Source organism: Coregonus clupeaformis, unplaced genomic scaffold (genome assembly GCF_020615455.1).
Source record: "Coregonus clupeaformis isolate EN_2021a unplaced genomic scaffold, ASM2061545v1 scaf1323, whole genome shotgun sequence".
NCBI classification, from domain to species: domain Eukaryota; kingdom Metazoa; phylum Chordata; class Actinopteri; order Salmoniformes; family Salmonidae; genus Coregonus; species Coregonus clupeaformis.
In genome coordinates this window covers 97,129-123,750 of record NW_025534777.1, presented here as the reverse complement: position 1 = coordinate 123,750, position 26,622 = coordinate 97,129, and the positions used below count along the sequence as shown (strand labels likewise).

General features: G+C 43.2%; 1 protein-coding gene and 1 long non-coding RNA gene across 8 annotated transcripts; one reads left to right on the top strand and one right to left on the bottom strand.

Moving 5' to 3' along the window:
• The first annotated feature begins 521 nt into the window (after positions 1-521).
• LOC121565775 (2-hydroxyacyl-CoA lyase 1-like) lies at positions 522-22,367 on the top strand. 7 transcript variants are annotated; one of them, XM_045218039.1, is made up of 7 exons: positions 522-1,070; positions 20,586-20,662; positions 20,898-20,978; positions 21,137-21,209; positions 21,398-21,419; positions 21,569-21,746; positions 22,046-22,179. In XM_045218039.1, exons 1-6 carry the CDS (start codon positions 1,020-1,022, stop codon positions 21,571-21,573), a joined length of 309 nt encoding a protein of 102 aa, XP_045073974.1. In that variant the 5' UTR covers positions 522-1,019; the 3' UTR covers positions 21,574-21,746; positions 22,046-22,179. The 7 variants fall into 7 exon arrangements, with proteins under 7 accessions (XP_045073974.1, XP_045073971.1, XP_045073972.1 ...); XM_045218036.1 differs by having other exon boundaries at positions 21,398-21,475; XM_045218038.1 differs by having other exon boundaries at positions 756-1,070; positions 21,652-21,746.
• LOC121565776 lies at positions 2,811-3,945 on the bottom strand. Its single transcript, XR_006659546.1, has 3 exons — positions 3,552-3,945; positions 3,150-3,453; positions 2,811-3,039 (listed from the first exon to the last, which is right to left on the bottom strand). It is a non-coding gene; the product is annotated as an uncharacterized LOC121565776 (long non-coding RNA).
• Positions 22,368-26,622: the final 4,255 nt, after the last annotated feature.

Here is a 26,622-nt window from a genome sequence, read left to right as displayed (position 1 = left end):
GTCTTCATGTATGTGCAAGATAACGGTAAAGTACTTCAAATCACATAGTCAAAAGTATTCATAGTGAAGTACCGTTTATGATTATTGATTGTGGAAATACACATAATACAGAAAAGTTGTTGTCACATACAAAGACAGACATAAAGGAGAACTCCGTAGACCAGTCACATTCTCAAGCCATAACTAAATCCATGAATGGATCTCCTATAAGATGACAGGAGAACATTTGTAACACTTTCTATGAATCCAGGCTCTGTCGCAGCCGGCCGCGACCGGGAGACTCATGGGCGGCGCACAATTGGCCCAGCGTCGTCCAGGGTAGGGGAGGGAATGGCCGGCAGGGATGTAGCTCAGTTGATAGAGCATGGCGTTTGCAACGCCAGGGGAGTGGGTTCGTTTCCCACGGGGGGCCAGTAAAAAAAAATATATACATATATATATTTATTCACTAACTGTAAGTCGCTCTGGATAAGAGCGTCTGCTAAATGACAAAAAAAAAAAAAAAAAAAAAAAAAAAGCCTATATCTATAATGCATACACTCAAGTCATTTACATTTTACATTTTAGTCATTTAGCAGAAGCTCTTATCCAGAGCGACTTACAGTTAGTGAGTGCATAATTTGTAATTTTTTTCATACTGTCATACACTCATAATGACTTAATTGAGTTAAGTGTTAAGTTAAGTGCAGTTATAAACACATAATGAGGGCTTATTATGTATTTCTTGCAATAAAAAAGAAAAATGCTACTAGTTTATTAAATATTCATGACTGCTATTGCACGGCTCATGTCCACACTTCTGTACAATAGGGGGCAGTAATGCACCATAACGTTGGATGCCAACTGTCTATAAACCCCACTGAAGAAGAAAAAGCTACTCATGTAATGCATGCTGGAAAGCAGACAAAAACTAATGATTTGCAAGAGATCTAAACACGATTTATAAGCTACTGAACAACAAGTCCAAGAAAGCATTGCTAACCGCGTTTGCACTTTGAACAGATTTCTCGACAATAATAATGGAAGATGTGACTGGGGCTCAGCTCATTGCAGAGGCACTAAAAGCTCAGGTGAAGTGTGTGCAATTTATATAAAACAGTGTTATACTGTGTAACCGTGTTGCTAAGAATATATTAGTCGCTGATCATGTCCTTGGCAGTGAGAATGTAGCACTACGAGTTGTGAAAGTGTGCCATAGGTCATTGCACTGGTATAGCTAACTATTAATATTGTTGTAGAAAAACATTTAGATGTTTATGTGGAATAGCATATGTTAACATAGTGAGTTTTTGTCCTGGGTCCGCCTGGGTCCTGCAGTCGGTGAAAAGCAATTGCACTGCCTGCATCTCAGAACTGCGGCTGCCTTGATCTCATGAGGTTATCGTTGCCCGCGTGTGCATGACGTCAGAGAAAGTCGGGATCAAGTCGGACACAAATCTAACCAGCATGCATTGGGCGGTGATCGCTGGTAATCGATTCTGCGCAGACCTGGCTCATCTCAAATGGGCCTCTTGTCTATGATCTGTCGGCATGGTTATACTGGCCTGTGGCCTTCTTGGAGGCCTTGATGATATCGGAGGGGGGCTCCCATTTGAAGCAGGGCTCCAGATTGGCCATCTTTATGGTCATTATTGAGGACAGGGTGCCATCCAATGCTAGGCTGTTTCTTCTCTTGGTTTTGTTCAGTCCCACAACTGAAAACACCCTCTCAGCATCTGCGTTTGCATGGGGCAACACCAGGACAAGCTTGGCGACGGCAGCAAGCCTCTCGAATTCTTTGGCTCCTGTCACCTATGGAAAATGCACCAAAACACAATGGAAAAACATACCTTGATTTTTTATTGATTAATACTGTGAGTATACTGTAGGTTGATCCATTAACAAAGTTCAGATAAAAACATGCATAATTTGCAACATGCATGACACATATATGCATGCAACAATTTTAAGCAACAGATGTAGCCAAGCCACACCTGCCAAAAAGAAAAGACAAAAAAGGAAAAAAAATTACATTATGCTTCCGGGTTGCCATTTCAGCCCAGAAGCTTTCCATTTCAGTTTAGTCCTGCAGGGATATCATTGGCATGGTCTGATAATTTAGAAACTCCTCACCCAGAAGGTCATGCTCCTCTGGCCAATGGTATGGGAGGAGATGGGGAAACCTATTTATGAAAGTAGAGTTACAAGTTGTTACGTTTTAGGTATATAGTCATCAACCAGCAGCAGTTCATACACATCTTTGAGGAGAAGCCACATAAGAATATCTCATGTGCAGTTTAGGAGTGAACACACCTCATCATAAAACACAGGGTATTTTAGCTAAGATGAAAGACAATAATTAGAGAAAAAAAACGAACCTTTCAACAAAGTACAGGACATCTTCGATGTCACTTTCAGCCCTCTGCCGTACATCTACAAATTGTGCGTGCTTGATCAGTGGCTCTTCCAGTGGCAGCTTCTTAAGTGCATAGTCCACAGCACTTGTCAGGAAACACAACACAGCTTCATGGAATGAATCCACCTGCTGTGGTGTGATGTCACCCTCGTCGAGTAATCTGTTAATTTTAGCCCTGGTTGTGAACCCAATACAGCATATCGGTATAATGTACAAGGCTAAATATCACATATCACAGTGTTTGATCATAATAATAGTCAAATACTAACCTGGTAAATGGTTTGCCTTTTCTTCAAAGGCAATTTCACAAGGCTCCTCATGGCACTGCAGAGCTGCTGGAACCATAAACTTGGAACATAGCTTGCGTTAATTTCACCATCTATAACAGACATTTACAAAAATAGTAGGTGAAACCTGTTTTAGAGGACCCCTGCAGATATCAGCAAGAAACACAGAATGGAAAAAAACTGCAAAATCCAATCCCACCTCATCATGTAACAAAAATATTGATGACTGCTCTCTCTGAAGCAGCAAGTTGAAAGAAGTGAAAGTTGGTACGGTGGCTTGGAAGAACAGCAGGTACACTTCTGTCATGGGGACAGTGAATGTCTGCACAAGTCTCTTGAACCTGGCCTGATTTTCATCTTGAATCAATCAATAAATAACACAAAACAAGAGGTTGTCATTAATACAAGTATGTGACTAACAATCCATGTAGTTGCTGCATAATGAAATTGAAAATTGATGACCATACTAGCAGATTTGTAGTAGCTGGCCAGAGGTTCATACAGCCTCAGGATCCTGGTCACACAACGTTCAAGGCTTAGCCAACGGACCGAGATATGCAGGAGGACCTCCATGTACTCCGCTTCATGGAGCTCACAAAACTCTGTTTTAGACATTAAATCCATATCATATATTTTCTACAGCTCAGCATTTCAGTATTACACTTAATAGTATCAAACATGCATACCTGACAGGTATCCTTTCCGATTTGTGCTACCCTTGAACCAGTAACCGATGTCCACTACCATATCCTCCAAATCAAAACCGGACACCTGCAATGCATAAATCAATCATAACACATTCAGTCAATGCACGTAATTAGGATACAAATAAAAAGTTACATGTAAAGATAAATCAGGCCTTAACTCACTTTAAAAAATCTTTAAAAAATCCCACTCCTGCAGCTTTGGCGGTGTTATGTGCCACATGACAAGGACAACCATGAATATAGGTGTTGGGATGCTTCTGGAGCACCCTAGAGGCAATGGAATTCCGTGGTCCAATGTTCACAGCTGCATTGTAAACTGAGAGACCAATGCAGTTCTCCCAAGGGATGCCATGCTCCTCTATGGTGGAGTTCATTTTGGTGAAGATCTCACTTGCTGGCCCACATCTCCTCCCACTTGTTGTGCACATATTTAAGAACTGGTGGACAACTTTGCTGCCCATGAAGACCCGGACAGTAAGCGGGTTCATCTTTTCCACTCCTATAATGACAAGTTAGAATCATACAGATGTTCATGTTATTAGATGTTTAAAAATACACAAAGCACATGTTTTGCAGATGAGAAAAATCTCAAATAGTTTGTGAAATACCGGTGTCATTCGACCCATCCGTAACAAGGGTATACGGGGCTTTTTTCATCTCCTTCACAAGCTCCTGTGTGAAATATGGTGCGAGTGCTTCATTGGTAATGCAGGATGACTTAGTCCTGGCACACCTGTACTCCTGCGCTGTCTTCGAATCTCCGAAACATTATTTTAGGAGAGGCCCCAGGTGGTCCGCAAAGGCTAGGGGGACGTTGTGAACTACCAACCCAGCTGTCATTTATACCTCAGCCCTTCTTGTCTGTAAGAAATTAAAAATTATTAATCCTCCCAAAAGACCATAGTTTATTTAAAATAGACGCCTGCGATAATAGGGCACAGGTAAAAAACACATTCAGCAACTAAGATCTCAAATTAAGAAAACTGGACTGTACTACACTGAAATACAAACCACAAATTAGTCAAAACTATCAACCATGACTTTACCGTGATCAACTAGAACACAAAACTCTTGACTGAACCTTGACAGAATCATTACACATATCATACCTTAACCTCTTGTGCAGACATACCCCCAACAGATGGAACGGCCATTGCATATTGGGATATTGTGGCTGTGGACAGGAGAGCTCGTTGCTTATCTTGGTGGCCTTTTGCTTTTTATATGGCGCACTACATCTGTCACACCCTGGTGGCAACATGAGTTTTCAATACGGCAGACTGCACACCAGTAGTGCGTGTTGAGGCTCCCTCTGGTAATAAATGGCCATGAAGAGGTCCACTCATTTTTGAAAATGGATCTATATGTTGCTGCTCCAGCCAGAGCACGACTCTTCTGGCCCTGCTGTTGGATTGGGGGGTCTCTTCTTTCTGTCCCTCTGTGTCTTCTTCCATCTGCCCTGTTGGTTGTTCTATTTGTCCTGTCTGTTGCTCCTCTGCATGTGCGTCAATCTGTCCTGTCTGTTGCTCCTCTGCTTGTTTGTCAGTCTGTCCTGTCTCCTGCTCTCTCTGTCCTTTGTGTTGCTCCTCTGTCTGTTGTCCTGTCGTTTCTATCAATCGTTCTGGCTGTTCTGTCAGTGTGTTTGTCTGTCTTTTCTCACTTGGCTGGTTCTTTAAATAAAATAAAAGGTTTCGCTTTTGTCCTGGCAAAGGTCTCTTACGGGACATCTTTGAAACTGTAATATTCATATGTGTCAGCATACTGAATTGTAATTGGATGCATTATACTGTCATATCATACTGTGCTATGATTGGTTAAGACCACCCAGGTGGTGAGGTCATTCTAAAGATGATCATGGCCAGAGACACATGGACATGCCAGTTATAGCTAGTTAATAAAGAGCTACGTTTATAAATATCCTGTCGTCCTGCATTTTATTATTTTGTACAAAGCATACAAAACAAGACATGGTGTCAGAGTAAAAGGACTAAAAGATGGATTTTGCTGGAGTTCCTTCACCTCGAATGGATTGGGGGTCTACAAATCTACCCGATGCATGGCGTAAATTCAAACAGCATGTGGAGCTGATGTTCACGGGTCCTCTGAAGGAAAGAGGAGAAGAGGAAAAGTGCAGCTACCTGCTCCTCTGGATCGGTGAAAAAGGGAGAGACATTTACAACACATGGACACTTACCGAGGCTGAATCAAAGGTACTGAAAACATACTACGATCGTTTTGAAGCATATGTTGTGCCAAAGACCAATACAATTTTCGCTAGGTACAAATTCCATGAGAAAGTACAAGGCGCTAGCGAATCGTTTGAACAGTTTGTCACTGAGCTGCGTCTGCTTGTGAAAGACTGTGATTATGCAAACAAGGATGAGAGGGTCAGGGACCGTATTGTATTTGGAATTGTTGGGATTTGTTTTCTAATAATTGGATTGAAGTGATGAATAGCTTAGAAGGAATGCATTAATGAGGAGCATAGGTTTGTACTATACTGATATAAATTGTTTCACATAACAGGCTGTGATTCATGTGTGGAACGTTAGGGGAAGGACAGATAAGACTTGTATTTCTTACAGATACGAACACTGCCTCTTTGTTGTCTGTGAACCGTTGTCTGTGAACCGTCCTTGGATGTAGGAACTGTGGGGATTTGTTTTCTCATAGCTGGATGAGATGACTACCTTGGAAGGAATGCATTGATGATTAAGCATGAAGGGTTTGTACTGTACTGATATAAATTGTTTCACCTAACAAGCTGTGATTAATGTGAGGAGCTGTTTTAGGGAGTAGGGGGAGATAAGAACTTGTGTCTCAAAATACTAGACTACACTGCCTCTTTGTGATCTGTGAACCGTCCTTGAACGTAGGTACATAGAGTACAGTGGAACGGTGTCTTTTCGGTGCTGACTCCGCAGGTTATTATCATAGCAACTATGCCTGGCAACAAATGGAGTGCCAAGGAGTTGAGACCAACCCCCGTGCCAACGGATTGGCTGAAATGGAGTCTGGACCACACTCAGTCCTTTGCTCTGGTTGGCCAACAGAAGAGGTGGAGGCTTTCTGTCAGAGTATTTGAGAAAGAATCTGTAAACAATAATTCTAGTTCTCTGTCGGCCCTGCGTGGTTTTTCAGTGAGCCCGTATACGAACCTTCATACTTATCATACATACATTTTGCATATAATAAATTAAGCTTGGATTGAAGATCTCTTGATTCTTATTCCAATACCAGATTTGAATTACGCAATTTCTAACAGAACCTACAGTCTTTTGGGTGCTGACTCTACAGGTTATTATGATAGCAACTTATGCCTGGGAACGATGGAGGGCCAAGGGGTGGGACTAACCCGTGCGCGCCAACGGATTGGCTGAGTAAAGTCTAAACCACACTCAGTCCTTTACTCTGATTGGCCAACAGAAGAGGTGGGAACTCTCTGTCAGAGTATTTGAGAAAGTACCTGTAAACAATGGTTTAGTTCTCTGAGTGCCCTGTGTGGTATTTCAGTGGACCCGTATATACGAACCTTCATACTTATCATACATACATTTTGCATATAATAAATTAAGCTTGGATTGAAGATCTCTTGATTCTTATTCCAATACCAGATTTGAATTACGCAATTTCTAACAGAATACACTCACCGCGAATGAGAGAGAAACTTTTGAATGTTGGATCAGAGTTAACGCTGGACAAAGCTATCGACATAGCCAGATCTCACGAGCTAGCACAGATTCAGATGAAAACCATTTCAGGCGGCAGCACGAGCGCATCACGTGAACAAGCAGTGCACGCAGTCAGGCAGACATCAAAGCACACCTCCAGTGCCCAGAGAGCATGTTTCAGAATGGAGACAGACAGAACTCCAAAACAGAGCGACACAGACTCCAAACGCCCCAAAACATGTGGATATTGTGGATACAAAGTGCATGGCGAACAGGGGAATTGCCCAGCTAAAGGCAAACAGTGTACTAAATGTGGAAAATGGAATCACTTTGCAAAAGTGTGCAGAGTTTACCGTGGAAAAACAGTACATACAGTGAGTGAAGATGAAATGTCAATCAAAGAGTCAAATGCTGATGAACTGTTTATTGATTCAGTGACACAGAAAAGTCAGATATCAGAGACAGAGCAAGCCTTTGCTGACATTGAGATAGGAAGACAAGGCACAGAGCTAAAATTCAAACTAGACACTGGTGCACAAGTAAACATTATTCCTCTGAGTAAGTACAGAAGCTTGACATCTGAGTGTGAGCTACAGCCCACCACGCGCAGACTGACTGGTTATGGTGGTGAACAGCTCCCAGTAAAAGGCACATGCACTCTCAAATGCAAATACAAGGAAAGGGACATGATGTTGGACTTTTACGTTGTTGACACTCGAGCACCTGCAGTGCTAGGTCTTAAAGCATGTTTAGACATGGACCTTATCAAGCTAGTTTTATCAGTGACAGCACCAGTAGAGATAGAGAATGTCATGGAGGAGTTTGCTGATGTTTTTACAGGAATAGGACTATTCCCAGGAGAATGTACCATTCACCTTGACCCAGACACAACCCCTGTGGTCTACCCACCGAGAAAGATTCCACTTGCTCTCCGCGCCCGTCTGAAGAAAGAGTTGGAGAGCATGGAGCAATCTGACATCATCACCAAGGTTACAGAACCGACGGATTGGGTCAACGCGTTAGTGGTGGTGGAGAAACCACGCACAGGCAAGCTCAGAGTATGTTTCGACCCAAGAGACTTGAACAAGGCTATCAAACGCCCCCATTACCCCTTACCGACGCTAGATGGCATCACACACAAGCTAGCGGGCGCACGTTACTTCAGTGTCATGGACGCCAGATCAGGCTACTGGGCTATCAAGCTCACAGAAGAGTCATCTAAGCTCACAACGTTCAACACACCGTTTGGACGCTACAGGTTCCGTCGCCTGCCTTTTGGGATTATCTCAGCCCAAGACGAGTTTCAGCGAAAGATCGACGAGGTGTACGAAGGCCTCGACGGAGTCGTGGCAATTGTGGACGACATCCTTGTCTATGGTCGAACCAAAGAGGAACACGACAGAAACCTCAACGCGATGCTGCAAAGGTCCCAGAGTGCGAAGAGCCTTGGCGTGACCCTGGACAACACCCTGTCGTTCTCCGCTAACATCAAGGCGGTGACCCGATCCTGCAGGTTCATGCTCTACAACATTCGGAGAGTACGACCCTGCCTTACACAGGAAGCGGCACAGGTCCTAATCCAGGCACTTGTCATCTCCCGTCTGGATTACTGCAACTCGCTGTTGGCTGGGCTCCCTGCCTGTGCCATTAAACCCCTACAACTCATCCAGAATGCCGCAGCCCGTCTGGTGTTCAACCTTCCCAAGTTCTCTCACGTCACCCCCCTCCTCCGCACACTCCACTGGCTTCCAGTTGAAGCTCGCATCCGTTACAAGACCATGGTGCTTGCCTATGGAGCAGTGAGGGGAACGGCACCTCCGTACCTTCAGGCTCTGATCAGTCCCTACACCCAATCGAGGGCATTGCGTTCATCCACCTCTGGCCTGCTGGCTCCCCTTCCTCTGCGGAAGCATAGCTCCCGCTCAGCCCAGTCAAAACTGTTCGCTGCTCTGGCACCCCAATGGTGGAACAAGCTCCCTCACGACGCTAGGACAGCGGAGTCACTCACCACCTTCCGGAGACATTTGAAACCCCACCTCTTTAAGGAATACCTGGGATAGGATAAAGTAATCCTTCTACCCCCCCAAAAAAAAAAAAAAAAAAAAAAAAAATGTAAAGTGGTTATCCCACTGGCTATAGGGTGAATGCACCAATTTGTAAGTCGCTCTGGATAAGAGCGTCTGCTAAATGACGTAAATGTGCCCTTGAGCAAGGCACTTAACCCTAATTGCTCCTGTAAGTCGCTCTGGATAAGAGCGTCTGCTAAATGACTAAAATGTAAATGTAAAAATGTCCCGCGAGAGAGGAGTCCGGCTCAACCCCGAGAAGAGCACAGTCGGCGCTACAGAGGTCAGCTACTTCGGACATCTTCTCACAGCGAATGGAATCAAGCCAGATCCGCAGAAGATCTCAGCCATAAAGGAAATGGAGCCACCAAAGAACCGCGCAGAGCTGGAAACAGTGCTTGGCATGGTCAACTACTTAGCCAAGTTCGCACCCAGCCTCTCCAATGCTAATGCACCCCTGCGTCAGCTGCTAAAGCAGTCCAGTGAGTTCCTCTGGGACAACCAACACGACATCGCTTTCCAGAAAGTGAAAGACTTGATCACGAGAGAACCAGGACCAATCCTTGCCTACTATGACCCCAACAAAGAGCTCAGACTCCAGGTGGACGCGTCAAAGTATGGACTAGGGGCAGTGCTACTGCAAGAAGGAAAACCCATCGGCTACGCTTCCAAATCTCTCACAGACTGTGAAATCAACTACGCTCAAATCGAAAAGGAGCTGTACGCCATTCTGTTCGGATGTAAGCGTTTCCATCAGTATGTCTATGGACGACAAGTCATTGTGGAATCAGACCACAAGCCCCTCGAGTCAATCATGAGGAAACCGTTAGCCGCAGCCCCGCCAAGGCTACAGAGAATGATCCTTCAACTACAAAAATACGACTTCACAATCACTCACCGTCCAGGCAAAGACATCCCTGTCGCAGACACACTCTCCAGGAAGTTTCTTACCTACAAGGACAGCAGCCTCAGTGAAGGCATGGACATGCAGGTGCACACTGTGTACAGCAACTTACCAGTTAGTGACACAAAACTGAAGGAGATCCGAGCAGAAACAGAAAAAGACACACAACTCACACAGCTGAGGAAAGTCAGGATGGCCTGAGGAGAGGAGAAAATGCCCTCAGAGCGTCTCAGAGTTCTGGAACCATCGTGACGAACTATCACAGATCAACGGAATAATTTTCAAAGGAGAGAAAATCATCATTCCTACCAGTCTCAGAGAAGAGATTTTGACAAAGATCCATGCTGGACACATGGGCATGGAAAAGTGCAAACAGAGAGCACGGGACATTTTGTTTTGGCCCGGAATGTGCAAACAAATAGAGGACATGGTTGGTAAATGCCCCACCTGTCTTGAACGACGCCCCTCAAACACCAAAGAGCCAATGTTACCTCACCGTATCCCAGACCGACCCTGGCAGGTCGTGGCAACCGATCTGTTCACGTGGAACAACGAGGACTACATTATAACAGTGGACTACTACAGCAGATACTTCGAACTCGACAAGCTTCACAGCACCACATCTGCAGCTGTGATACACAAGCTGAAAGCAGCCTTTGCCAGGCATGGCATTGTAGAGACTTTAATATCTGACAATGGGCCCTGTTACAAATCAAATGAGTTTGAATCCTTCACAAAAGCATGGGAGTTCACACATGTCACCACAAGCCCACATTACCCTCAAAGTAATGGCCTTGCTGAAAAATCTGTGCAGATCGCTAAATCACTCATGGACAAAGCAAAAGCAGACAAGAGAGACCCCTACCTCAGTCTCCTTGAATACCGCAACACTCCAGTTGACAACTTCAAATCCCCAGCCCAGCTGTTGATGAGCCGCAGACTTCGCTCAATCCTTCCCAGCACCAACCAGCAGCTGCAACCTGAGGTCGTCAGCTACAAGGAAGTGCATGCAAAACGTGCACAGAGACAACAACAGCAAAAGCGATACTACGACAGGTCAGCCAGACCACTGCCACCACTGAACGACGGAGAGTCAGTTAGAATCCAGGAGCATGGCTACTGGAAGCCAGCAGTCGTCATCCAACCAGCTGACACTGAACGTTCATATCTTGTTCGCACCGCAGAAGGAGCGGTGTACCGCCGCAATCGTCGTCACCTACTGAACACAAAAGAACAACACACTGACGAGATGAACTGTTCCCCTGAAAGAGAACGGGGTGGACTAAACACAGACACAACACAACATACACCATACTTACCTGCAACACCACAAGAACTGTTGACTGACACAGAAGCATGCTCAGCTTCATATCACACAAGGTCAGGAAGAGAGGTCAAGCCTAGAGCTGTCCTAGACCTGTGAAATGTCAAAGGGTGTAGGCGGATCGCTGCCCTAAAAGAGTTCCAGACTGTAAACTTGTTATTGAAAGTTAACTTGAAATGCTTTGGTATGGTATTTGTTTGATATGTTGAGATGTCATTGCTACAGTGAAAAGCTGAGTTGCTGAGAAATATTTGTTCTAAAAGTAACAGTATGCTGAATCATTGTTTGTCTGTTATGTTGATGCAGTTGGTGCAGTTTAAATGGTTACTTACCTCGAGTTCAAACTACAGAGCATATATTCAAAAGAAACGCTTTATTGTTCTACATATTTTTTCTTTTTTTAAAAGAAGGGGGATGTAATATTCATATGTGTCAGCATACTGAATTGTAATTGGATGCATTATACTGTGCTATGATTGGTTAAGACCACCCAGGTGGTGAGGTCATTCTAAGATGATCATGGCCAGAGACACATGGACATGCAAGTTATAGCTAGTTAATAAAGAGCTACGTTTATAAATATCCTGTCGTCCTGCATTTTATAATTTTGTACAAAGCGTACAAAACAAGACAAAAGAGAGAACAAAACCATACCTACAGAGTTTTTTAAAGGGAAATCCTGATTTTATTTCTAAAAGAGAGTGTTTATTATTTCGTTGAGAAAGACCTAGTGGAGACTGAAGCTGCCGTCGCATTGTGGAGACATTCGACATCCTAGAGGTTAGCCTAGCATCGTGCAAGACTTGGAGAGAATTGCTTGTGACGATCCACGAGTTCGGGTTTCCAACGGATGTCTGTTGCTGCTACCGAGTACTGGCTGCATTGATAGCTGTGTTCGCTGTGGATCTTGTGAGGACACCTGCACGGAACTACTATATTTTGCTGAGGCATTATCTACAAGTAGTGAGTAACTACAAATGTGGGGTGGACTTCGGGACTTTATGTATGTCGTCATTTTTTTATGAGCTCCAACGCGCGCCCAGGGTTTAAGCCAGCTTGCAAATAATTTGGACATGGGTTGTGGAAAAATCATTGGGGTTTATTATTTTTATTTCTTTTGATGTGATACATTGAAAGTGTGATTGATATAGATATTGAACCTTATGTCTGTTGTATTGGTGGAGTCATTTACTGTTTCAGTTTCATTTAATGCATGGGAAAGCCTTATAATAATAACCAAGTCTATAATCATTCTATCTGAAGTTAATACCCTATTTGTCATTCACCCTAGCAAGTTTACAATAGGGATTCTTATTGGAGATGTCCTTCTCACCTAATATCCCATGCTGTTCAGATATTCTAAATAAGGTAATATTGTGAGAGTCAAATTCGAGCCTGGTGAGAGGGTTACATATATATATATATATATATATATATATATCACACACACACACACACACACACCATTACACATCACAATTATTAAAATACCAGTGCCAATAAAATAAAGGATAGTTGTAAACAAATTAATAAGAATGGCCCAAAAAATAAGTACAATGCAGTCTGCAACCCTGTGTGTGCGTGTGTGCGTGTGAATGAAAGGGTCTCTCTATCCCAGTAGTCTGCATATTAGATGCAGTAGTTGGCGCACCTCTCCAATCTCTGATAGTTCTAGGTGTCTTTTGCCAGAGGTTACCTCAGCATATGTAGGCTGATGATCTGAATGATACATGGTGTGGACTGCATCATGTGGTGTACTTCTCTGAAGGACAGTGTTCTGCCCGACCCTGGAGTAGTGGGCAGTGCTGTGTTGTGATGGGCCGGGTCTAGTAGAGCTGTGTTGTGATGGGCCGGGTCTAGTAGAGCTGTGTTGTGATGGGCCGGGTCTAGTAGAGCTGTGTTGTGATTGGCTGAGTCTAGTAGAGCTGTGTTGTGATGGGCCAGGTCTAGTAGAGCTGTGTTGTGATGGGCCGGGTCTAGTAGAACTGTGTTGTGATGGGCCGGGTCTAGTAGAGCTGTGTTGTGATGGGCCAGGTCTAGTAGAGCTGTGTTGTGATGGGCCGGGTCTAGTAGAACTGTGTTGTGATGGGCCGGGTCTAGTAGAGCTGTGTTGTGATTGGCTGAGTCTAGTAGAGCTGTGTTGTGATGGGCCGGGGCTCTGTTGCTGAGGTGATGGGTGTGTGGGTCCCTGCCAAGTGTTGCATCCTTTAGGTCCTTGGCAAAGGTTCTGATACTGTCCTGATCAAGATGTACATTATTGTATAAATGTTCACATGTCAGAGTGGGGTGGTGAGCCGTTCTGACGTTGAGCAGTGAGGCACAGTCCACAGTGATCTGTTGATTTATTTTTTCGATCAACTTTCCTGGGAAGTGTGGATGATGATGTTGTTGGGGGTGTCAATCCTGGTCTGACTGAGTAGCTGCATTGCACTCTCAGTTGTAGAACTTATACACCTGGTGTCTAGGGAATAATCTTTCCTGGAATAAGAACTTCCCATTTGAATCAATAAGGATTGCAGTTGTGGGTGACTGTCTGGGTGGAGCAGACTGGGAGACTGGTATTCTGACCTGGGCTGGAGCAGACTGGGTGGCTGGTTGGCTGACCTGGGCTGGAGCAGACTGGGTGGCTGGTTGGCTGACCTGGGCTGGAGCAGACTGGGTGGCTGGTTGGCTGACCTGGGCTGGAGCAGACTGGGTGGCTGGTTGGCTGACCTGGGCTGGAGCAGACTGGGTGGCTGGTTGGCTGACCTGGGCTGGAGCAGACTGGGTGGCTGGTTGGCTGACCTGGGCTGGAGCAGACTGGGAGGCTGGTTGGCTGACCTGGGCTGGAGCACACTGTGCTGGAGGCTGGGTTGGCTGACCTGGGCTGAGCACCTGTGCTGGAGCAGACTGGGTGGCTGGTAGGCTGACCTGGGCTAGAGCAGACTGGGACGCTGGTTGGCTGACCTGGGCTGGAGCAGACTGGGACGCTGGTTGGCTGATCTGGGCTGGAGCAGACTGGGAGGCTGGTTGGCTGACCTGGGTTGGAGCACACTGTGCTGGAGCAGACTGGGAAGCAGGTAGGCTGACCTGGGCTAGAGCAGAGTGGGATGCTGGTTGGCTGATCTGGACTGGAGCAGACTGGTAGGCGGGTGCAGGGTCATCAGGCTGTGTGGTGGGGTCTCAGGTTCTGCTTGTGTTGTACCAGGCTGGTGGACATGTTCTCTAGATGCAGAGGACATATTGACTAGCTGCTGGTTGAGGGTGTCAATGTACCTCTCTCTTTGTTCTAGCTCCTTTCTTGTTGTGCTCAGATGGTCTCTGAGGTCATCATTTGTCTGACTGAACTGTTTCATCTCTTCTTTTAGTTTCTGGACAGTGTCCTCCTCCCTCTCTCTGAATTCTATGACCTCTGCTTCAATTAGAGAGAGGGTGTTGTGGAAACGTTGCATAGCAGGTGTTCTTGGTGTTGTAGGCATGTCCTTGGCTTTGTCTGCTGCAGGTGAGGTAGGTAGAGGGACACTGAGGGCTTCTTGCTGGGTCACAGAGACCGTTGGGGCCTGCTTTTCTCCATCTCCCTCCTTGACTTTTTCCTCAGTTTCTGAGATGAGTTCAGCTTCTGCTTTTAGGGTAGCAAACATATTCTCAAAATCCTGGAGGCTTGAATCATTGCCTTGTATCAAAACAGTTCCATTATTATATATGTTTACTGTTTGATACGTGTTGCTCTGGTCAGTTTCTTCAAAAATGCTGATCTGACATCCTTGGCTGATGCCTCTCTTTTTTGAGAAAGGGAAATTTTTGCAAATAACCCTTTTTCATATGTGCCCTTGTTTGGTATTAAATATTACATTTGCTCTTGTTTTGCAACTGGTAAGATCTGCAAACAGGCATTCATGGTTCTGTCCCATCATCAAACCTTTGAAACTTTTCTTAGCTTTCTCCGTCTGGATGTCTGGTGGGTAAACAATTTCACACAATGTTGCAATAGAAGCGTTGTTTCTTGTATTATTCTCTCTTGTGTCTTTTAGAGGACTGTTTTACTTTGATGTCCTTTGTCTACTGTCCTTATTTTGTCTTTCTTTTCTTCAGTTAACTAGATATTCTTTGTTAGCTAGCTAGCTTCTTCCAGGAGAGTCCCTAGCAACTGCTTAGCAACTGGTAAACAATTCAGCTAGCTAAGATAACTGTACAGTTTTATGAAAAATAGTTACTTTTTCAAAAGCCTTTCTTCTTTGTTTGTTGCTTGTTTTGTCTCTTATTCAGTCTTGCAGTTTTCTTTTGGTCTTTTTCCGATGTACTTCACTCTAAAAACCATGTACATTTCTCTCTCTCTCTAACTCTAGAGACTGGAGAGAGAGGGGGACTGGAGAGAGAGAGGGACTGGAGAGAGAGAGGGACTGGAGAGAGAGAGGGACTGGAGAGAGAGAGAGAGGGACTGGAGAGAGAGAGAGAGGGACTGGAGAGAGAGAGAGAGAGGGACTGGAGAGAGAGAGAGAGGGACTGGAAGAGAGAGGGACTGGAGAGAGAGAGAGGGACTGAGAGAGAGAGAGAGGGACTGGGGAGAGAGAGAGAGAGGGACTGGAGAGAGAGAGAGAGGGACTGGAGAGAGAGGGAGAGAGAGGGACTGGAGAGAGAGAGAGGGACTGGAGAGAGAGAGAGAGGGACTGGAGAGAGAGAGAGAGAGGGACTGGAGAGAGAGAGAGAGAGAGGGGCTGGAGAGAGAGAGAGAGGGGGGGACTGGAGAGAGAGAGAGAGGGGGGGACTGGAGAGAGAGAGGGGGGGACTGGAGAGAGAGAGGGGGGGACTGGAGAGAGAGAGAGGGACTGGAGAGAGAGAGAGGGGGACTGGAGAGAGAGAGAGACACTATGTTACTCAAACTTGATCTTTATCCATAGATTACACATTCATTTTGGATTTTATATTAATCCATAGATTAAAGTCCATACCAGATAATAGAATGGTTCAAGAGTGCGTCTGTTCATACCGCTAAACTGTTTAATGAGCACTAGGTGGCAATGTTTCATCGTGTTTGTTTGTAATATAGTGTGTGTTACAGTTCTTCATTTTTTTATTTCACCTTTATTTCACCAGGTAAGCCAGTTGAGAACAAGTTCTCATTTACAACTGCGACCTGGCCAAGATAAAGCAAAGCAGTGCGATTAAAAACAACAACAACACAGAGTTACACATGGGATAAACAAAACATACAGTCAATAACACAATAGAAAATCTATATACAGTGTGTGCAAATGTTGTAAGTTATGGAGGTAAGGCAATAAATAGGCCATAGTGCAAAATAATTACAATTTAGTATTAACACTGGAGTGATAGATGTGCAGAAGATGATGTCAGTTACTAGTTGCCTATCCAAAATTGGAATCAGTAATGTAACTTTTGGATTACCCAAACTCAGTAATGTAATCTGATTACTTTCAGTTACGTTTTGATTACTGTCCCTTTAAGAGGCATTAGAAGAAGACAAAAAGGATCCATCAAACGCATTTGGTGTGTCATCATAGTGGTCTCTGATTGGTGGTCATCATTTGGTGTGTTACCATAGTGGTCTCTGATTGGTGGTCATCATTTGGTGTGTCATCATAGTGGTCTGTGATTGGTGGTCATCATTTGGTGTGTCATCATAGTGGTCTCTGATTGGTGGTCATCATTTGTTGTGTCATCATAGTGGTCTCTGATTGGTGGTCATCATTTGGTGTGTCATCATAGTGGTCTCTGATTGGTGGTCATCATTTGGTGTGTCATCATAGTGGTCTCTGATTGGTGGTCATCATTTGGTGGACCTCTATACCAGGCGGTGTCAGAGGAAGGCCCTCAATATTGTCAAAGACTCCAGCCACCCTAGTCATAGACTGTTCTCTCTGCTACCGCACGGCAAGTGGTACCGGAGAGCCAAGTCTAGGTCCAAAAGGCTTCTCAACAGCTTCTACCCCCAAGCCAAAAGACTCCTGAACAGCTAATCATGGCTACCTGGACTATTTGCACTGCCCCCCCACCCCCACCCCATATTTTTACGCTGCGCTACTCTGTTAATTATTTATGAATAGTCACTTTAACATATTACCTCAACTAGCCAGTGCCCCCGCATATTGACTCTGCACTGGTACCCCCCTGTATATAGCCTCCCTACTGTTATTTTATTTTACTTCTGTTCTTTTTTTCTCAACCATTTTTATTTGTTGTTGTTTTATTTTACTTTTTTATAAAAAAATAAATGCATTGTTTGTTAAGGGCTGTAAGTAAGCATTTCACGGTAATGTCTACACCAGTTGTATTTGGCGCAGGTGGCAAATAAAATGGCTTAAGGAAAACAAAGTCAAGGAAGTTAAAGCTTGGTCGCAAATTGCTCTTCCAAATGGACAATGACCCCAAGCATTCTTCCAAAGTTGTGCCAAAATGGCTTAAGGACAACAAAGTCAAGGTATTGGAGTGGCCATCACAAAGCCCTGACCTCAATCCTATAGAAGGTTTGTGGGCAGACCTGAAAAAGCGTGTGCGAGCAAAGGGGACTTCAAACCTGACTCAGTTACACCAGCTCAGTCAGGAGGAATGGGCCAAAATTCACCCAACTTATTGTGGGAAGCTTGTGGAAGGCTACGCGAAACGTTTGACCCAAGTTAAACAATTTAAAGGCAATGCTACCAAATACTAATGGAGTGTAAGTAAACTTCTGACCCACTGGGAATGTGATGAAAGAAATACAAGCTGAAATAAATCATTCTCTCTACTATTATTCTGACATTTCACATTCTTAAAATAAAGTGGTGATCCTAACTGACCTGAGACAGGGAATTTTTACTAGGATTAAATATCAGGAATTGTGGAAAAACGGAGTTTAAATATATTTGGCTAAGGTGTATGTAAACTTCCGACTTCAACTGTACATTTCATTTGAATATTTAAGATATTTTTTCATGATGGCAGTGTGCTTTTACCTTTGATTACCTGATTGTTTCATACAAATTGTGTTCTAACCATTTCATTGCGCTCTCTCTCTGTCTCTCTGTCTCTCTGTCTCTGTCCGTCTCTCTCTCTCTCTGTCTCTCTCTGTCTTTCTCTGTCTGTCTCTCTGTCTCTGTGTGTGTGTGTGTGTGTGTGTGTGTGTGTTCCAGGATGTTTGTAACCCAGGTGGTCCCTGACAGTAACCTGCTGATGTTGGTGATACAGGCAGACTGTGACTGTTCCCGTCAGTACCCTCCTATCACCATGGAACCCAAGGAAGTGAAATATATCCTTTAACTTACTGGTTCACTCTCACAAGCCCTCTTCCTGACACAGACAGTGATTGAAAGAGGTATAATGGTGTTGTGGAAGTGGGATTTGATATCTATGAATAAGCAGTTCCAGTCATTTATCAGACAAATCACTTCTCTTATTATGTTCTCTTTCATTTAAACCAGTTAGGAATTGCTGTTTTACACTGTGGGGAGCAGTCTCTTCTTAAACTCTTCTCCTTGACACATTGAATCACATTAAATCTCTCATAAATAGAATTGATATCCCACATCAATGTTCAATCAAATTTGGATCAATCAAATGTATTAATAATGCCCTTTTTACATCAGCAGATGTCACAAAGTGCTTATACAGAAACCCAGAGAGAGAGAGAGAGAGAAAACACCAGATATGAGAGAATGACCCTACACGTAGACTATTGCAGCATATATACTTGTTGTTCAGAGGGGTTGGGTTAAATGTGGAAGACACATTTCAGTTGAATGCATTCAGTTGTACAACTGACTAGATATCCCCCTTTCCCTTGTTAAGTGTGTTGGTATTGCAGCATATATACTTGTTATTGTTAAGTGTGTTGGTATTTTTGCATAGATACTTGTTGTTGTTAAGTGTGTTGGTATTGCAGCATATATACTTGTTATTGTTAAGTGTGTTGGTATTTTTGCATAGATACTCGTTGTTGTTAAGTGTGTTGGTATTGCAGCATAGATACTTGTTGTTGTTAAGTGTGTTGGTATTGCAGCATAGATACTTGTTGTTGTTGTTAAGTGTGTTGGTATTGCAGCATAGATACTTGTTGTTATTGTTGTTAAGTGTGTTGGTATTGCAGCATAGATACTTGTTGTTATTGTTGTTAAGTGTGTTGGTATTGCAGCATAGATACTTGTTGTTATTGTTGTTAAGTGTGTTGGTATTGCAGCATAGATACTTGTTGTTATTGTTGTTAAGTGTGTTGGTGTCCTTGACCTCTGTGTACATAACGCCTCAGTAAAGTGTGACAGGATGAAATCTCAGAAGGTCCGTAGGATGTAGGGGGATGTAATATTCATATGTGTCAGCATACTGAATTGTAATTGGATGCATTATACTGTCATATCATACTGTGCTATGATTGGTTAAGACCACCCAGGTGGTGAGGTCATTCTAAAGATGATCATGGCCAGAGACACATGGACATGCCAGTTATAGCTAGTTAATAAAGAGCTACGTTTATAAATATCCTGTCGTCCTGCATTTTATTATTTTGTACAAAGCATACAAAACAAGACAGAAACCTTAAACAATTAAAATGGTCATGTTGGTTTAATAACTCTACTCTCAGTTACAAAAACATACCTACTTCTATTGCACACATTTCCTGTATTTATGTTAAATTCTTTGGAATACATCTTACCTGTTCGAAATCAGTTCGCTAAATCATGTTCACACGCACAAACAAATAATTTATTTCAAGATTTAAAGTTTAAGAGAGTGAGTATTCAATTGGACGACATTTCATTGTTACATACCTAGTCTCAGCTCAGCTTCTTATCAGACTTCTTGAGGTAGTGACCGTTTCTTCTCCTGTTGACTTTGCGGCAATGGTATCTCTTCTTCTATCGCTAACTTCGGGGTGCAGCACATATGGTTCAGTGGCGCTCATCAGCGCCATCTACCGTCGGGGAGTTTGAAAAAAGGAACGAATGAGTCTCGGCTGATTTTTTTTGCGTGAGAAATTGGATGTGTGGCGTGAGTGCGTGTGAAAACAGGCAAAAACGTGTGTCACACGGCGAAAGCGTGAGAGTTGGCAGCTCTGTGTTAACACCCTTGTTGATGCATGCCAATGTGTGTGTCAATGCAAAGAAAATCTAAACTACATTGTAACAATTCATATACAATTCAGTATGAAAATGTATGCACTCACTAACTGTAAGTCGCTCTGGATAAGAGCGTCTGCTAAATGACTAAAAATGTTTAAAAAAAAGTAAATATACTGTATCTACATGTATCTCTCTACAGAATGTAGAATATATGTTTGGAATAGTTGGTGTTCCAGTCATTGAAGTAGCTATGGCAGCTCAAGCCTCAGGAATCAAGTATGTGGGAATGCGCAATGAACAAGCCCTAAGCCACCTTTTTATTACTAAACCAGCTCTCCCCAAATCACGTGATATTAACTACCCTTACATAGACTACAGGAGCGTGTAGTGTGTGAGGGTCAGTTTCATAGCTTTTTTGCATTGTTAATTATGTCTGCCTGTCTGTCTGACCCTTTGTGTGTCTGTCTGCCTGTCTTCCGGTCTTTCCCTCTGTCTGTCTGTTCCTCTCCAGTCCAGGTGCGTGTCTGGTTGTGTCTGGACCGGGACTCATCCATTCACTTGGTGGAATGGCCAACGCTAACATGAACTGCTGGTATGCTAGAACTCCACAAACAGAAGACCCTACTACTCATGTTCAGTGGCCTTTCAAAAGAAGGAATGCTATCCGCACACTGCAAAAAATGATCTGAGGACTCCAAACTATCTCAGCTTGTCAGTTGATGTCATTGTGTGATACCTCTCTCTCTGTAGGCCTGTGATTGTTATTGGAGGCTCCTCTGATCAAAACCAAGAGACCACTGGGGCGTTTCAAGAGTTTCCACAGGTACCGATTCAACCATGACATTTCTGACTATTGAACATTAGGGGATGGTATCCCGGGACACAGATTAAGCCTAGTCATGGCCTAAAAAGCAAACTCAATAGAGAATCTCTGTCTGGGAAACTGGCCCTAGCAGTTTAATTGCTGAAAGAGGAAATAATTTGTTATTTGTGGTCCTCTTTCTCTGTCAGGTGGAGGCATGCAGATTGTACAGTAAGTTCTCTGCTAGGTCTAGCAGTCTGGATATGATCTCCTCAGTGGTAGAGAAGGTATACAGTCTACTCTGACTCCCTCTGTGTAGTCCTCTTCATATCATTTGGTATCACCTGCAATTGTCTGTTTTCTGACCTCTAATTTTCCAGCTTAGCAAGGTACCTTAACTGCTTCATAAGAGCACAGCACAGCCTTAATTGATCTGAATGGAAGGGTGTTTGGTCTGTCTAAGGCAGCACGCACTAGCATGTATGGACGTCCAGGTGCTGTATACGTAGACATATCTGGGGACATGGTCAATGCTAAATTGGACAGGAGCAGAGCCAGGTTAGTGGCCATCACTGTCTTTCATCCATTTAAAATGTATACTAATGTGTTACTGTTGAATATGTATACCTCTGAATTCACATCACCGTAGTCATTTTTATTTTATTTTGTTATACCTTTTAACGTCTGAAGTGAACCAGAAATTAAATTACTTAGAAAATATAGCACTATATCAAAATATTCTCATCAGAGAATAGCAATAAGCCTCGATAGACCTTCATGATGTATTTACATATGCAATACAGTTGCTAGGTAACATGTTTAAATTTTGACCTATTATTTATTATTACCTTTGTCAGAGAGGTGCCCTGTAGTCCACCTCCTCCTGTGAGTATGGCTGACCATATGGCGATCACAGAAGCACTGGCGGTCCTGAAAGGAGCCAAACGGCCTTTACTCATCATTGGCAAATGTAGGCATTGCTTTTTTAATAGCCAGATAATCTGGGGGAAACAGAACTAAAATGTTGCATAATTGCGTCAGATACTTGGTTAAGGTCTGGGGAGATGTTAAGAGAAAGATACTAACGCCACTTGCGAAGTCTCCACCCCCCTAAACGGAAACTCTCTGCAAGTTTATGGGCCAAATGTCCCCTCCCCTTCTGAAATTGAAAAGATGCGAAATCGTGATTTGTCCAAATGATTAGTGGTGAAAAATCAGCGTACCAGAACAAAGTTGTCACATCCCAGTCTGTTGACAGACGCTACTTCCAGTTATGTTACGTGCGTCTGTCCAGGAGAGATCAATAGCCAGCTGAGACGCACTGTAACACATATAGCACTGTACCACGGTTCAGTTGAAAACTGGGCCACGTTCAGTCGACAAATGTTGTTGACATGATTTCTCATTCTACCTGTCCGAGAGAGGCACGTTCGTTCTACATGCTATATTTCTATCTGAACGTTGGATAACCGTGACATTGACTGTTTTGGATGAAGAACGCCATGAAAATAAAATAACCGTCAAAACCAAAAAGAAGTATGATTTTCTCTCCATGAAATGTTTTATCGCCTTTATTTTAATGTAGATATACTTTATCCATAGCGGGAGTGTTAACTCTTGATTATATGGTATTGTTTTGCTGACTTAGTTGGAGGAGATAGTCCATCTATTAAACTGTCTATATCTTTTGATGCACCGCAATCACCAAATCTGCTCTATGCGCGAATAGGAGAGAATCTTTGAAGGTCAATTCAGGTTAATTGAAGGGGGGGGGAGGTGAAAAGTGGGGACCGGGGGTAACTATAGTACCTCTAGATCTATAGCCTACAGGCTGGGGGTGGGTGGGTAGCCTCTGACCTCTGACCTTCACCTCTGATCTTTTTCATTGTTACAGTAGATCAGAGGAGTGAGGTGAAAAAGATGGCTCTCATTGCAAAAAAAAAACCATAACAACCTATTTGGGCACATTTCAGTTTCACACCTAACGACGATGGAGAACCAGGCTTGGACCAGCCTATTTGCAGAATATGCGCAAAACCCATAGGCTACCTACTAAGAATTCCAGCACCACAAACGGGACACCGATAAGTGGCGAGCACTGCCAGACACTGGAACTCGTTATTTAGTCATAGGAATGGTGCCTTTACGAACGGTGGAGAAACCCGCCTTCAAATAAATGCTCTGGAAATTTGACAGACTATACGAGTTGGCAACTCGTATAGTCTGTCAAATTTCCAGATCATTTATTAGAGGTTAATTTAGAGGTGTGGACTCGAGTCATGTGACTTGGACTCGAGTCAGACTCGAGTCATGAATTTGATGACTTCAGACTCGACTCGACAAAATGTACAAAGACTTGCAACTCGACTTGGACTTTAACATCAATGACTCGTGACTTCACTTGGACTTGCGCTTTATGACTCGAGAAGACTTGCTACTTCCCATGAAAACTGGGGAAAAAAATTTTCACACGGCCGCGCCGCTCTCCGTTTATCTGCATCTGTGAAAAAAATGTGCACCATCCACCTGTATGCATACAGAGAGCGCGCGCTGCCTGCACGTTATCCAATCACTGTAGTCCCACGTTGTTTTGATTCGACAGCATCTAAGCAGGCACATTGCAAGACAACCAATGAAGCACATCAAGCAACAACGCGCCAGTTGTCAAAATGATACCGAAGATAGTTTGGTTTGGCTATAAAAATTACGAGGTAGTCGACAAAAAACGAGTTGCAATCTGCAAAACATGCGGATCGAAGATTACAGACGGAGCTGCCACAACGTCCAACTTTGTTCGACACCTGAAGTTGCACAAAGAAAGGTAAGTTTTGAACGAATGCTACGCACCTTATCGGATGTACCGTAACTTACTAGCTAGCTGCTGCATATTTACTGTATCAACGAGACAAACGCACGTCTCCCTTGCTGGTTCATGCTTACAAAAATATGGATTTTTGAACTGCTATTATATGGACATTCTAAAACGCTTTCGTGAAAAACGCTTAACGTTCTTTAATGTACTAAGACAGTGTTATTAAAAGACCAAACTCTGTAAATATCATATTAATAAAGTATACTATGTACAAAACATCAGATGAGCCCAGAATATGAACGCAAACACGTTTAATAACACGTTGCGTTTTCCTCCCATAGAAAACTATTATAAGAAAAGGCTTAACGTGTCTTAATATACTGAGACAGTAATATTAAAAGACCAAACTATAAATATCATATTAATAAAGTATACTAAATGTACAAAACATCAGATGAGGCCAGAATATGAACGCAAACACGTTTAACAACACGTTAAGTGTTTTCCTCCCATAGAAAACCATTATAAGAAAAGGCTTAACATGTCTTATGTAGGCTACTATGTATTCTGGGCTCATCTGATGTTTTGTACATAGTATACTTTATTGATATGATATTTACTTAGTTTGGTCTTTTAATAACACTGTCTTAGTACATAAGACACGTTAAGCCTTTTCTTATAATGGTTTTCTATGGGAGGAAAAACGCAACGTGTTATTAAACGTGTTTGCGTTCATATTCTGGGCTCATCTGATGTTTTGTACATAGTATGCTTTATTAATATGATATTTGCAGAGTTTGGTCTTATAATATTACTGTCTTAGTATATTAAGCATTAAGCAACGTTAAGCGTTTTCACGTTAAGCGTTTTAGAATTCAGTTTCAGAGTTGCTGGTGTGCTGCCTCATTGAGGTCGTTTATGTAATTTTGGTTAATCACAACTAAGCAGAACTGTCGCTGAAGACAAAATATCACAATTAAACAATGAATGCACCCCCTTTCACAACTCGGATGTAGTTGGTGCATCCCTAAACCCATCCAAGTACAACAGGAAACATAGTAAGACGTATACATTGTAAAGAGGAAAATGATAACACAGTCACAGTAGATCCACCATTAGCCTTCCCTTTTCATATCATGCCCAAACAGCAGACAGCGCATGGACAGAGTGCTACCGTAGTCTACAGTAGGTCTGTGAGGCAGCGCACCACTGGGATATATACAGTATATAATAAAATAATAACGATTATAGTAGTAATGTTCAGAGATGCAATAGATTATTATAGTGCAGTTCTTAACTAATGGGAATATTGTTTAGCTTATTTTTGGTTTAATTTGGTTTACTTTAGTTATTTAATTTATTCAATTATTTTGTTTTTCTATACTTTTCATGCCAACTTGCCATGGCCCCCTAGAACCCCTCGCGGCACCCAAGGGTCCCCGTCCCCACTTTGAAAACCACTGCTATAAAGCATATGACTTCAGTTTCTTGAGGGAAAGGGCTTTCTTATGAATTTTGAAGCAGTGAAAATATTCTTAATATTGCATACACTGAAACTGAAATGTATTATCGTAAACCGTAGTGTACAATAGGCAATGAATATTAACACAACAACATTGATATGAGTAAAGAGTAGTTTCAAATACAACATGTGTGGCTGTAAAGGATTTTCTGACATCTGTTTCATATTCTTCTCTGTTACAGGTATGAAGAATACCAGATGAACAAAATCATCGTAGATGAACCACAACAGCCTTCAATCTCACAATTCCTTGACACTCGTGTAGGGCGTTACAGCCTGACCCACCCACAGCAGAAGGCCATCTCCAATGCGATACTGTCTGACTTGATTATTGATTGCAATTTCCCTCTGTCTATTGTGGAAAATAAGAGCTTTCGTCACTTTCTGGCTGTGCTGGACAGCAAGTATACCCCAGTATGTCGCCGAACGCTGACCACAAAAACAGAGAGCCTTGCTGAGGAGAGACGGTCAAAGTTAAAAACTCAATTGAGCAACACTGACCATGTTTCAGTCACTGTGGACATTTGGTCTGATCGAAAGATGAGGGGGATTCCTTGGTGTCACTGTGCACTGGATGGAGCGAGATGCAGAGAGGGTACAGCTAAAGACTAATCTCTTGGCCTGCAACCGCTTCAAAGGCTCTCACACAGCAGAGCGAATCTGTGACCAATTTGAGGCAATATGTGATGAATACAACATCAAAGCTAAATTGGACTATATAATTAGTGACAATGCTGCTAACATGCGCAAGGCATTTACAGTCTGCTTCCCCAACGAACAGGAGGAAGATGAAGATGCTGGAGATAATCTTGATGATCCTGAGCTATGGCATGACTTAACCCAAGAAGACCAGCAAACCGTCGATGCTGCTATGGCAAAGAAACAGCGCCTGCAGTGTTTTGCACACACATTGCAGCTGGTTGTGGGAGACGGTTTGAAAGAAACAAAAGCGGCATGTCCTTCTCTCTCCAAGTTATCAAAACTTAGCTCCCTGCTCCACACAAGCACAACGTTTAAAGACATCTTCGATGGTGAATTTGGGGAGCACAGAGGCATCCCCTGCTGCAGTGAGCACGAGGTGGAATTCCACACTGCGGCAG

Coding starts and splice junctions, on each gene's coding strand:
- LOC121565775 (XM_045218033.1), top strand. CDS start 1,020: ATGGAAGATGTGACTGGGGCTCAGCTCATTGCAGAGGCACTAAAAGCT. Junction 20,663..20,897: donor GCTCAAGCCTCAGGAATCAA/GTATGTGGGAAT, acceptor GTTCCTCTCCAG/TCCAGGTGCGTGTCTGGTTG. Junction 21,210..21,397: donor CGTTTCAAGAGTTTCCACAG/GTACCGATTCAA, acceptor TTTCTCTGTCAG/GTGGAGGCATGCAGATTGTA.